Source organism: Palaemon carinicauda, chromosome 27 (assembly GCF_036898095.1).
Source record: "Palaemon carinicauda isolate YSFRI2023 chromosome 27, ASM3689809v2, whole genome shotgun sequence".
NCBI lineage: Eukaryota > Metazoa > Arthropoda > Malacostraca > Decapoda > Palaemonidae > Palaemon > Palaemon carinicauda.
This window is the reverse complement of record NC_090751.1, coordinates 77,280,787-77,294,104: the sequence shown is the minus strand read 5'-3', so window position 1 is coordinate 77,294,104 and position 13,318 is coordinate 77,280,787. Positions and strand designations below refer to the sequence as shown.

At 47.4% G+C, this 13,318-nt stretch overlaps 1 protein-coding gene across 5 annotated transcripts in view; it reads left to right on the top strand.

Annotated features, from left to right (window-relative positions):
• The window catches only part of LOC137620760 (TGF-beta-activated kinase 1 and MAP3K7-binding protein 1-like), an 827,205-nt gene that overhangs the window by 44,899 nt on the left and 768,988 nt on the right, over nucleotides 1–13,318 (top strand). For 4 of the 5 annotated variants that reach the window (XM_068351167.1, XM_068351165.1, XM_068351166.1 and 1 more), the window contains exon 2: nucleotides 1,596–1,719. The exons of the other annotated variant lie outside the window; for it this stretch is intronic. In XM_068351167.1, coding sequence (XP_068207268.1) covers nucleotides 1,623–1,719 — 97 coding nt within the window. In that variant the 5' untranslated portion in view covers nucleotides 1,596–1,622. The remainder of the gene's footprint in view (nucleotides 1–1,595; nucleotides 1,720–13,318) is intronic. 5 annotated transcript variants of the gene reach the window in all.

The window sequence follows — 13,318 nt, the reverse complement described above, 5'->3', positions numbered from 1 at the left end:
TACGAACGACAGCGCCGAAGGCGCCTCCGGTCCAGGCAATAGCTCTGGCAAAAACATAGTTTATTTCAAGTTAAATCCTTACATTACGGCCAGAGCTAAATTTATACAATATAAGAATTAGATACTCAACATTCCAGAGGCAGAAGACGCTGAAGATTGCATTATAATCCAAAATAACAAAAGCGCACTGGGAAAAATCACTGAGCTAACGCACTACAGAGAAAGGAATAAAGATGGCCGACGATTGTGGCGCCATCTAAGTACTCAAACAGTAACGGAGGAGGAGAATTTTGTAATGGCTCCTCTTTTATTTTGCCACTTTTCCCCCTCGAAGCGTAAACGCTATGCGGGGTGCAGATTGCTATACGTCCCCTGATATTATGCGATATCCTAAAAGGAAACTTTAAGGATATTCGCGCCAGAAGTTAGAATTCTGGAGTCCTTTAGTTAAATTCTCTGGGAATATCACTGTAGTCAAATATACCCTAGGGAGCTACTGAAAGGAACCTTCCATCAGGATGACATGGCCTGAGCCCAAAAAAAGAAATATTAATAATACCTACTGGATAATTAACTAGTCCCCACCTAGCCTTCCCATATCTGTTAGCCCATAACTGATTTTTAAGGTGAGTTGACAGCTGGTTCAACCAACAGCATTTCCAAGGAGGGCACAGAATAGGAGGTAGCAGGGTTGCCAGTGTGATTAAATTTTGGGCAGCTTTTGGAGATTCAGGGCTAGCTAAATTATCCTGGTGAGTATAACCAAAACTGACACGCACCCACAAAAAACATAAATTACAAAATGCAATGTAAATACAAATTTAAAGTAGAGCCCAAAGTGGCGCAACGATAAAAAACTACTAGCTAACGTGAATCTTACACAATAAAACAAGTAAACACGAAAATAAGGACGATCGGGTATGAAACCCAACGGCCAAGCTAGCTGGACTCAAAGTGCTCAGGCTTCCACAATCAAAAAAGCTAGATAATTTTCCCCGTAGGGATCCAAATCATTTACAGCTAAATCAAACTGCAAAGAGGGGTAGGTACTCAACTTAGACGAAGAAGAGGAAGCCATCATACGAAGAAAATCTTCAAAATAAACTGATAAAGAGTGCACAACAAACAATAGAACAGTAGCGTGAAGCTGCGAACAAAGGAATGGAGCGCCAGAGACGTATGGGAGCACCGAAAGGTGATAGGATATGTAACGGCTCCTCACTTATCCTTCCCCTTAGTGGATTAGGCTAGGTAAAGCCTATTGGGGGTGCAGATATCTATGGTAATCTTAGGGTATGTCCCTGATTATACACAATATCTACGGATAGTCATTCCGGGGGTTGGAACCCCGTGATACCTGATGGTAATTCTCTTGTAGTATCACTCACAGAAATATTTTACAGTAGGAAGCAGTCGAAGGGAACTTCCATCAGACGACATGGCTCGAGCCAAAAAATATCATGGTTACTGTATATACTAAGGAAAAGTACAAATTATCTGTACTTTTGATATTTGATATAATGTACATAGACAATAAGTTGAAAGTAATTAAATTTAGAATGTATTAGATTTTCTCATCATTGCTATATCCACAGGCATTATCAAAATTGTAGCGTGCCAAGATGCCATCACAAGCTATAAAGCCATCATCACTGGGGATGACTGGGTTAAGGAATAATGATACATGGACTGATGGTCTGCCCATATGCCATCTTTCAGGTGATATACATTAATTATTTTTATAATTTCTTTAGTGTGATAAGTTTTAGAGATTTATCAGGTTTCTCAAATATTTTTATAGTTCGAGTTGTACAGATGATAGCTAACTCAGTAATGTCCTGCATGTGACCTCATAATTGTTCTAACACAAAGATAAACCTTTCATCCTTTAATCAGGAAATGCTTTAGCGTGAGTTGGAACACTCTTTGATTTATAAAGAAGGTAGTTAGGAAATGATAGTTGGTGCTAGAGGGATAGTCCTGTCCACCTATTTGTCAAAGACCAGTCACTTTTGGCTTTGCATGCCTATAGGTTCTGCTGCTGCTGCTCTCTGCCTCAATGACGATGAATTTGATGACAACCAAGACAATGATGACAAATAATAATTCAAATAATTTAGATAATAATTTCAATGATAGATTATTTTGGGCTCCTTCTCTTCTACTTGGGTTTTTGTTTGTTTGGTGCACTTCTCGCTATGAACAAAAGACGGATTTTGAGCAAAGTGAATAATCTATATTTGGGTGAGATAGCCATGTCGTCCTGATGGAAGGTTCCTTTAGGTAGCTTTCTAAGGGTTATTTGCTACAGTGATACTCCCATAGAATTAACTATAGGTCTCCAGAATTCCAACTCCTGGCACGAGTATCCTTAATATATATTCAAGGATGTCGCATGATATCAGGAGACGTATATTTTGATACGACAAATAGCAATCTTCACCCCGAATAGATTTAACTCTTTGAGAGGTAGAGTGGTGAACGAAAGGGGAGCCGTTATCAAGGTACCCGGTGGACCCCCCTCCCTATATTACTACGGCCCACCATTCCTAGTTGCATTTAAGCAGGAGTAACCGCAGATAGAGTAATTTCGGGTGGGGTCATTTTAAGAAAGAAGGTTGGGTCCATCAGGACGACATGGCTATCTTGCCCAAAAATAAATTTTTCACTTTGCTCAAAATCTGTTTTTGGGGCTCGGCCATGTCATCCTGATGGAAGCTTTCCAGAGAATTAACTTGAAAGTACTATATCTGTGGGTTTGTTTAAGTGCCTTTACTTTGAATGAATTCTTTATATGGTCTCCTAGATCCTTATATATGACATTACCGTTGTTTGTCATATCCACTAAGCTTGGAACTAGCTTAGGGCTTCCTGCCCCCTGCAGGGAAATTGTCGACTTCGACTATAAGGATTCAAAGTTTGTATTTCCGTAAGGACATGAGGGAAACTCCTTGAGATTACCTAGCTGTACTTTGGAAATCATTACCATCAAGATATCTATTTAAGGAAAAATAGAAAAACTTTGGAATCTTTTATTTTAATACTGAGGATAAAAGAAGATGCAGATACATTTTTTCTTTTTTATTTTCATAAGCAAAATAAATTAATAATAATGTATCAGGAGAAGAAATCTAGCCTTGCATATGTAAATATCATGGTTATGTATATATTTTTGATCTGTAAGGGAAGAATATACATATATTAATTCATTTGTTAAAATGCCACTCAGTTAATGTGAAGCTAATTTTGCTTAGTTTCACTTAGATGTTGGATATACTTCAACACTGTGTTCAAATGTTCACACGGCACTGGTGTTATTGATTAGATTCTGCACCTGTATAGAACAGTCCATTAATCACCATAGTGATTTTCACTAGAAGGTATTACACTCGAGGGTGTTAACACCTATTCACCCGATACACTGTTGAGTCCCAAAACAGTCCACTGTTCATCGTAGCACTAGACGACAGGTTTTATGACACTACCTGCCACCACCACAAAGTGTTTTATCTCGTGCACTTGCTTCGCATAATGTTTATAGAAGACTTGATGATTTCCACCCTGTATACGAGCGGAGCCTCTCAAAGTCCATGTGTTGAAAGAAGTTCAACGAAGAAGCAACTTTTCTTGAATCGTGACCTGCGGGTGTGCTGTCAGGATCCGCTCTGCGAATAAAGTAGGTGAGTTTCGTCCTCAGTTGTTTTAGAGATAAATTTGATCCTGAGGTTTTGCCTCGGAAGAGCTGTCCATCCTTGATGTCTAAAGTTTTTCAAAGATAGACCTTAAGACACTCTACTGGGCATACAGAGACATCTTCCTTCAGAGCGCAGATTCATATTGTCTCCTAGTTGAACTTGACTTGTATGAAGTCGATCTTCTCATTTGAGATACCAAACCTTTTCTTGGCTGCTAGGGCGAGAAAATTATGAGATGTAGGTTGTTGGTTCTCGAGGGTGAAGCGTAGACAGTCTACCTCTGAACCAGTTGGGATAAGACTGGGTTCGGCAGAGGAAACAGCTTCAGTTTCAATTCTAGAACTAGAGGGAACCAATTGCTTCTGGGCCATATGGGTGGCACTACTGCCGCTGTTCCTCTGGAGGATCTTAGCTTGTCGAGGACTTTCAGCAGGAGATTGGTTGGTGGGAACAGGTAGGTTCAATTCCATCTGTTCCAGTCAAGAGACATGGCGTCTTTCGCTTCTACTTGAGGGTCCTCGTAGGGCGCTACATAACGAGGTAGTTTCTTGTTGTCGCTCGTTGTGAAGAGGTCGATCTGCAGTTCTGGGATTTTTTCCGAGATGAAGGAGAATAAGTCTGTGTCTAAGGACCATTCTGTCTCTATCAGCTTTCGCCTGGACAGAACATCCGCCGTTACATTGTGGAACCCTTGCAGGTGAATTGCTAATAACTGCCATCTCTTCCTTGCCAGGTAGAAGATGGCTAACATCATGTGATTGATGTGAGGTGATCTTGAGCCTTGTTGGTTTAGACATCTTACTATCACCTCGTTGTCCAAGACCAGTCTGATGTGGACTGACTTGCGAGGGGATAGTTTCTTTACCGTTATGAAGACTGCCATAGCCTCCAAGATGATGATGTGAAAGGTTTTGAACTGGTGCGACCAATTCCCTTGCACTTTCCTTTCTTGCGAATGGCCTCCCCATCCTTCCAGGGAGGCATCTGTGTGTATTACCACTGATGGTTGAGGTGGTTGTAAGGGAACCGTTCGCGCTAGGCTCTTGGCTGTTGACCACGGCCTTAGTAGCGTCCGCAATCGGGTTGGTGTCAACCTTTGTTGATTTCTGTGAGTGTTTGATGCGTATCTTCTCCAGACTCCTGACGCATCCTTTAACTGTGCTTTTAGCACTGGGTCTGTCACTGCTGCGAACTGGAGAAAGCCCAATTCTCTTTCCTGTTGGCATCTTGAAATCCTCTTGTGTTTGATTAGTCTCTTGACAGATCCTGCTATCTCTCCTGTTCTTCAGTTGAATGTAGAGATGGTGTGACTGTAAGTTCCAATGGATTCCTAACCATTGAAACTTCTGAGCTGGAGAAAGGCGAGTCTTCTTGCGGTTGATCTTGAAGCCTAGGTACTCCAGGAACTGGATCACCTTTCCGGCTGCTTGTAGAGAAGTTGTCTTGGATGCTGCCCACACCAGCCAATCGTCCAGGTATGCTACTACCTGAATTCCTTCTGAACGTAGTTGTTGGACGATTGTATCCGCAAGTTTTGTGAATATCCTCGGGGCTATGTTTAGCCCAAAGGGCATGGCTGTGAAGACGTACTTTGTCTTCTGTATACTATATCCTAGGTAGGAGGAGAGGGGGCGGCTGCCAGTAAGCATTTGTCAGGTCCATTGAGACTGTGTACGCCCCTTTTGGTAAAAGGGTCCTTATGTGTTGTAAGGTAAGCATCCGGAACTTGTTGTTCTCGATGAACTTGTTGAGTGAAGACAAGTCTAGAATTACTCTTAGTTTGTCCGAGTCTTTCTTGGGAATACAAAACAGCCTTCCCTGGAATTTGATGGACTTCGCTTTTTTTATTACCTTTTTGTTCAAGAGTTCTGAGGTATATTCATCCAACAAGGGAGTGGAGTGTTGGAAGAATTCTGGAAAAAGGGGTGGAATTTTGTTCCATTTCCAACCGAGTCCATTCTTGATTAGGCTGTGGGCCCAGGGATCGAAGGTCCAACGATCCCAAAAGTGGAAGAGTCTCCCTCCTACCTGGAGTCTCTCATTGCTGAGAGGTTCCTGAGGACTTGCTTCCGTGACCGCGTCCTCCTCTACCCCTTGAGGGGTTTCTTGAGGAGTCTCTTTTTGAGCCTCTACCTTTCTAGAGTCGAAAGGTAGTTGTGTGCCTCTCAAAACCTGGGTTGAACACAGGTGATTGGGCTACTAGCTGCTGAGGGACCATCTGGAAGGTGGTTTGCGACTGAGTTACCATTTGAGGCACTGTGGCCATGGCCTCGGTCGGAATTTGTGTAGGTCTACATGGTTTCTTTGTCTTCCTGTTCTTAGTTGGGGACCACCGTCTGAGGATGATTTCCTCTTGGAAGACATGCCCCACTTTTGGAGAAGGTTCCTATTCTCCGTGGCGGCTTTGGCGATAACCTCCTGAACCACATCTTGTGGGAAAAGGTCTTTGCCCCAGATGCATGAAGTGATCAGCTTCCTGGGTTCGTATTTGACCATTGCTGCGGCAAACACACGCTCTCTACAGACCCTCCTTGACCTGACAAAGGTATACAAGTCCTTCACAAGGGTACCCATGTGGGACTTGGCTAAGACCGTATACATAACGGGGCATTGGTAAGGCCTGCACACATTTCCAGGAAATTCTGATGAGACAAAGAAGTGGCTAGTCTCTCTTTTGTCTCCTGTTCCCTTCTCAAAAGATGCTCCTGCAGCTTTGGAAGGTTCTCATTGAACTGCTGACCTGCTATCTCCGGATCCAACTTAGAGACGGAGAAGGTTAGATGTACTTCATTCCACTTCTCGCAGATAGGCATGACTAGAGATAATGGTTTACATTCCTCTAGGACTGGGCACGGTTTGCCCTCATCGACTGCTCTCATGACACAGTCAAGGGCTTTCACCGAAAAGGGGAAAGCTCTGGAGGAAGGAGCAATGAAGTTTGGGTGCTTCTTGCTCAATGCCAAGACTTTGGAGTTGGTATATCCGGCTCCTTTTAGGGTCTTGGATAGGATAGCCTGTGCTTTTTCCCCGCTTGAAGACAATGACTTCCTTTGGTACCGTCTCCTCACGGGATGCTGGTTCATCCCGCAGTCTCACGTAACAATCTGGGTATGCTGAAAAGCTGGGCCAGAATTGGAGATCTTCAAGGGATTTGGCCCTCAACTTCTTGGAGATATAGAGCTTCCCATTCATCATGGGCATGTGCTCCTTGTACCTCCAGTTGTTGGTTTCAAAGCAGTGAGCTAGGTCAGATACTCTAAGTGGCTTAGCAAAGCCTCTGGAAGCGCCATAACATTTCCCTTCCCTTACCTCTCTCTTTGTCTCTTTGAGATCTTGCTTTATTTCCTGCTGTTCCTTCCGGAACACTGCCAACATCTGCTGGATCGACTCTAGGAGCAGTTCACTCCTGCCGACCTGCACATCCGGTTGGGGGATTGGGGCTGAAGAAGTTGACGGCACAGGTTGATATGCCGTCACAGTGAACTGAGGGTCCTCAGTTACTGTCGAAACGGATCCATCTTATTCCGTAGGTGGTTGAACCACATCTTCTTCAAGATCTTGGAGAAGGTCCTTTTCGGTGTCGGTAGACACCGACATCCGTTCTTGGTGGATGTCCATACCTTTCAGTGCGTTGTTGATATATGCGTCCACTGTCAGTTGGATGAAGCGAGGCTTGACCTGTACCTGGGGCACAACCGCGCTGGATTGAGCCTTAGGGAACAGAAGGCACCTTGAAGATTCATTAGGTAGGTAAGGTCCCGGAGAGTTCTTCTGGAACCCTCTTACCCACCTCCGAAGAGTTTCTCTTGCTGTATCCCTTGACTCCGTATTGTCAGGGATCTCTTCTCCAAAGCCTTCGGTCATCAGGGCCGAGCAGATGGAGCAACCCTTCGGGTCCCAGTACTTCAGGGATCCATATACGATGTAGTAGGGGGCATGAGACCTACACATCGTATGCCCACAAAATCCTTGCTCTTTTGGTTGCAGAACACGACTGCACACTTCACCATTGGCTCCTCCTGTAAGGAAAGAAAAGGTGAAATGAGTATTGATTTGTTTATATCATTGATATAAATGCATACTTATCAATAGTAACACTTACTATTATATATAATAGCTTAGGATAGTAAGCTAGAAAGGAAATAGGAAAGACACATCTGTGTTTCCTCTCCCAGGCAATTGCTGAGACCTCTGTCAATATTGATATTTAATTTCCTTATAAGGGAAAATATAGAGTGGAATAACTCCCGTACGTAGAGCCGGAGTCAGTGAATATTTACACTAACTCCTCCTGTAGAATATTAATACTGAACGGTGATTCATAAATGTTCAAAGGATTTATCAGGGTGTTGAAGGAATACTTCTCCTCAACATATTATACGGTCCCAACAATAGACTGTGAAAGGATACACAGAATATGTTAGAAATACTTGTACTACTGTATTGTTGTATACTGTAGTTTGTTCCAACACAGAGACTTACCTCGAACTACTTTCTTAGGAGGTACCTGGAATCTCCTCTCAACCGACCAGAGTTTTGTGTAGTTTACCATACTTTCGTTTTCTGTGAGGACTATCCCAGGCGGAAGGATACGTGCCCTGAGGCTAGTCCCGAGCCAGGTCGCGTGTCAGCTTGGGTCTCAACCCTTAGTAAGTTCTCTAGTCGCATCGTGATATCATCTCGACGCTCTCCTTGTCTCAGTGCGACCCTTGTGTCCCCGACTCGTGTGTCCCACGTGGCCCACTATACTTTCCCTTGTGCTCTCGTGTGTTCACTTGTGCTTTCCCTTGTGTTTTTAAAGTGTTCTCTTGCCTTTATTATCCTTCCCCGCTGCGGTATGGAGCATCACCGCCGTTGTCCTGGGCCTAAGGGTGGAAAGTCGTATGGTGCGTTCTTGTCTAAGCCTGAGGTGGACCCGCACTCCCTTTGCTTTTCGTGCAGGGGTAGAGTTTGCTCTCCTTTGAAGACGTGTCTGGAGTGTGTGTCGTGGACTGAAGTGCAGTGGGTGAGGTTTGGAACGAAGAAGAAGAAGTCATCTAAACGCTCGCCCAGGAAGACCAGCATTTCTTCGCCCGCGACGTCTACAGGAGAGAAGTCTGACAGGGTCCCTTCTTCATCCCTTACCCAGATTAGGGGACGAGGTAAGTCCATTGCGGGGATGAAACCAATGGTTCTTCCCCAGGAGTCGTGTCTTTGGGATTCTGGGGTTGCTGATCCTTTACAGGCAAGTGGGGGGCCTGAAAGTTTAATTATTGAGGGTCCGCAAGACGATGCCCTTGTGCTTGGGGGCACGTCTCTTCGGACGACCCTATGTGGAATAAAGATGTCCCTGTATCTTCACCAGCTTCTTGGATTTATGTTTCAGGCGCCTCCGCAGCTGAAGGAGCCCTAGGAAGCGAAGATTCGCCGTTGGAAGATCCCCTCGGATGGGGGCCCCCGAGAACTCCCTGTAGGTCACCTTTGAGGGGGGAGGACGGCCTTGGGTCCTGGTTCCAGAATGTTGATCGTCTGATCTCTCTCCCAGCCCCTCTATCGGCGGTTCCCGACGTCTTCCTTCAGCCTTCGATATCTGGAACCCAAAAAATGGTGAAAACGGACGTGCCCGCCTCTCGGATCTGTTACGAGGAGTCGTCAGAGTCCTCGGAGATAGGCTCATCGTTGTCATCGGAGGATGAGGCGTGGAGAAGACACCGTCGAAGGAGGGACAGATCCAGGAGACGGCGCTCCCCCTCGAGGTCCCGCTCTAGGTCACGGCATGGGAGGAAGCGGTCAAGGTCCCCGAGGAGGAAAGCCAGGAGGAGCAGTTCACTGAAGGAGCAATTGGTCCTCGTTCCCCGCAGTAAGCTCGCGGACTTTACTACTCTCCCGAGCACTGCGAGTTGGCTTCCCGGAGACAGTCCTCCTAGAAGGGCCTCCACCAGCCATAGAGTTGACCCTCACAAAGACCCAAGGGGCTCTTTGGACAGGCGTAAGGCCTCGAAACAGGCGTCTCTACCCGCCCAGCGGAGGGAGTCGCCTTTTCGGACAGGCAGCCTCGTCGAGTTAGCTCAGCCGAGCGATATAGAGGGACGGCTTCCTCCATCGGGCAAACCCACGGAAGCCTCGTCCCCCTTGAAGAAAGGCAAACGGAGGACGGAGGTTCCCGCGCCCTCCGCAATGCCCATTCTCAAACCACAACCTAGTGTGGAGGCCCCGTCAGTACGATTCCTCAACCTCGGACGGAGGGTGCGGACGGCGACACTGAAGCTGTGCCAGCGGAGGACTCCGCTTATAGGAGGGTTATTGGTCTGATTCGCCATCACCACAGGATTGACGAACCCCTTCCTTTCGACGAGGATGCCTGGCGGTCTATCCTTAATAGACTGATGGAGGAACCTGTTCAACAGAAGCCCTCCTTAGCCCTACCTGTGGCCAGAGATGTGAGGCTTGGCCGTGCTCACATAGACAAGGCTGTGGCACGAAACGCTGAAGGTTCCAAAGTTCAGGGTTCCTCCAAGTTACTCCAGGGGTTGAAGTCAGAAAGTAAATACTATTGGATGGAAGGACAGCCACAAGGAGCCAGCAAATTAGAAGACTCCTTAGAAGTTTTAGGTCAGGGAGCTTCGGAGGACAGAGCTTCTTCAGCACCTATCAGTTTTTCTCCATCGGAGGCGACGATGATGGAGGAGATGGCCAAAGATCTCGTCAACGTCGCCTCTTGGTTAGACTGGTGGGCCTCGACACTAGTAGGCATCCAGGCTTCCGTTGACTCTGCAGTTCCGTCCAACCAAGCACTGTTGAAGGAACTTATCAGCCTTGAAGTTCCTAACTTTTCAGTCCCTAGCGGTATCCGCCAACTGGGTTCTGTGACGAAGGGACACAGTCTTAATTAAATTGTCCAGGCGTATGCCTGACAGGGAGGCGAGGACCTTGAGGAACCTTCCGGTGTGGGGTGACGGACTCTTTCCCCTGAAAGAGACAGAAGAAGTGGTTGAGAAACACTCCCAGACCTCATACCATGAGGAGGCCCACTTACAGAAGGCCTCCTCCGGATGGACCGTCGACGTCTCGAGCCCCCCCTAACCAAGTGAGAAGAGAGGCCCCGGCATCCCTGTGGTCTCAGCCTTCGCAGGGGCGATCCCACAGCCCCAGCCTCCTATAGAACAGCCCACTCAGTTTCCAGGAGAGGACGGTCAGGTCGCTCCTCCAGAAGGTGAGAGGCCCCCCACTCCTGCCCAAGCCTCAGGTAGGGGGATGCCTCAAACAATTTTGGCAAGCATGGAAGAATCACGGAGCAGAACCCTGGATGGTAACAGTGTTAAAAGAGGGGTACAGGCTTCCGTTCCTGGCAGATCCTCCACCTCTTATCCCAGCAAGTCAGGCGGAGTGGTTAGCCCCCAGGGACCCCTTGAAGAGGGAGGCCTTACAAGAAGTCTCCACTATGTTAGCAAAAGGGGCAATGGAAACGGTGCTACAACCGGGTCCAGGTTTCTACAGCCGCCTCTTCCTGGTGGAGAAAGCGACGGGAGGTTGGAGACCAGTCATAGATCTATCAGCCCTCAACAAGTTTGTGTGCAAGACCAGCTTCAAGATGGACACCCCGAAGTCAGTCCTGGAGTCCTAGAGGGAAGGAGACTTCGTGATTTCCATAGATCTCAAGGATGCCTATTTCCAGATCCCCATTCACCCCTCCAGCAGAAAGTACCTTCGGGTGAAGTGGGATACCCAGGTCTTGCAATTCAAGACTCTGCTTCGGCCTGTCGACAGCGCCCCAAATTTTGATGAGAATCTTCATGACTGTCTCCGTATGGGCTCATGTACGGGGAATTCGTCTGATTCGCTACCTGGAAGACTGGTTACTCCTTTCTTCCTCAGAGGCAGTTTTGAAGGAACAAGGCGCGAAGCTACTGCAATTCTGCAAGGTTCTGGGTATCACCATCAACCTGGAGAAGTCGCACCTGTCTCCCTCCACCAGGATGACGTACTTGGGGATGGTTCTAGACTCCCGACTAGTGAGAGTCTTCCCATCAGGGGAAAGGCTGAACAACCTGGACCAGATCCTCCGTCCCTTCCTATCAGGCCAGCCCAGGAGAGCGAAGGATTGGCAGAGATTGACAGGCCATCTAGTTTCATTGGAGAAGCTGGTTCCCCAAGGGAGGATGAACTCAGGGCCATCCAATGGAACCTGAAGGGACTCTGGAACCAGGTAGGCTCGCCCTACGAAATAATTCCTGTTCTTCCAGGGACGAGGCAATCCTTGGAGTGGTGGAGGGACCGAGCAAACACCCTCAAGGGGATGCCCTTTGCAGCGGAGCCACCGGAGATGCTCTTCTTCACGGATGCCTCCAAGGAAGGATGGGGAGCTCACCTTCTCGGGAAGTCAGCAAGGGGCTCTTGGACGGAGGTGGAAAAGACGCAGCATATCAACGTCCTGGAGATGAAGGCCGTTCAGAAAGCGTGCCTTCAGTTCGTCGGTCTTCTAAGGGGAAACACAGTGGCGTTAATGTGCGACAACGCCACAGTGGTAGCCTACATAAAGAAGCAAGGCGGTCTAAAATCAAAGGAGTTGTGTGATCTTACGTTGGAGATTCTGGATTGGGCCGAGTCGGAACAAGTCGTAATAACAGCAAGATTCATTCCGGGAAAGAGGAATGTCCTAGCCGACGGACTCAGCAGAATGGGCCAGGTGGTAGGGACAGAATGGTCCCTTCATCCAGAGGTAGCAAGACTTGTCATCCAAAAGTGGGGTTCACCGGTGATGGACCTCTTCGTGACCAGACTGAACGCACAACTCCCCGTATTCTGTTCTCCTGTCCCAGACCCAAAGGCGGCATTGGAAGACGCCTTTCAACACAGGTGGGACAATCTCGACGTATACGGCTCTCAATCTACGGATGACTTTGGTAGCACCTTGGTGGCCGGAGAGGGAATGGTTCGCGGATCTAAAAGAGCTAGCGTGCCTTCCCCCGTGGTCTCTGCCAGACAGACCAGATCTCCTGAGGCAACCACACTTCCAAAGGTTCCACGACAATCCACGACCTCTGCGCCGTCACGCGTGGAGGTTATCCAGCGGCTCCTGAGGAAAGAAGGTTATTCGGCAGGAACAGCTGAAAGAATGTCTCGTTATCCGAGGCACTCATCGGCAGCGGTGTACCAGGCAAATTGGGCCACTTTCACGAAATGGTGCTCCTCCAGAAACATCAAGCCCTTAGGAGCCTCGATTCCGGACATTGCGGATTTCCTCGTAAAGTACATCTCAGGGACGTGGTGGGCATGTCAATTCCAGCCATCAAGGGAGTCCGTGCAGCGTTAGGCCAAGTTTTCCTCCTGAAAGGCATTGATCTGGGTTCCTCTAGGCACATCTCTATGCTCATCAGGAGCTTTGAGCAAACCTGTCCTCCCCATACCTCCAGGGTGCCGCAATGGGATATAGCTAGAGTTCTGAAAATGCTGAGTGAGCCACCATTTGAACCTTTGAAGGACATAGTAGATAGAAATCTCACGCTCAAGACTATCTTCCTGTTGGCTTTGGCTTCAGCTAAGAGAGTGGGCGAGATCCATGGTTTGTCCTACGAAGTCTCGCACACAAGAGGTTGGCGAGAGGTCTCCTTCAAGTTCGTTCCTACGTTTGTGGCAAAAACACA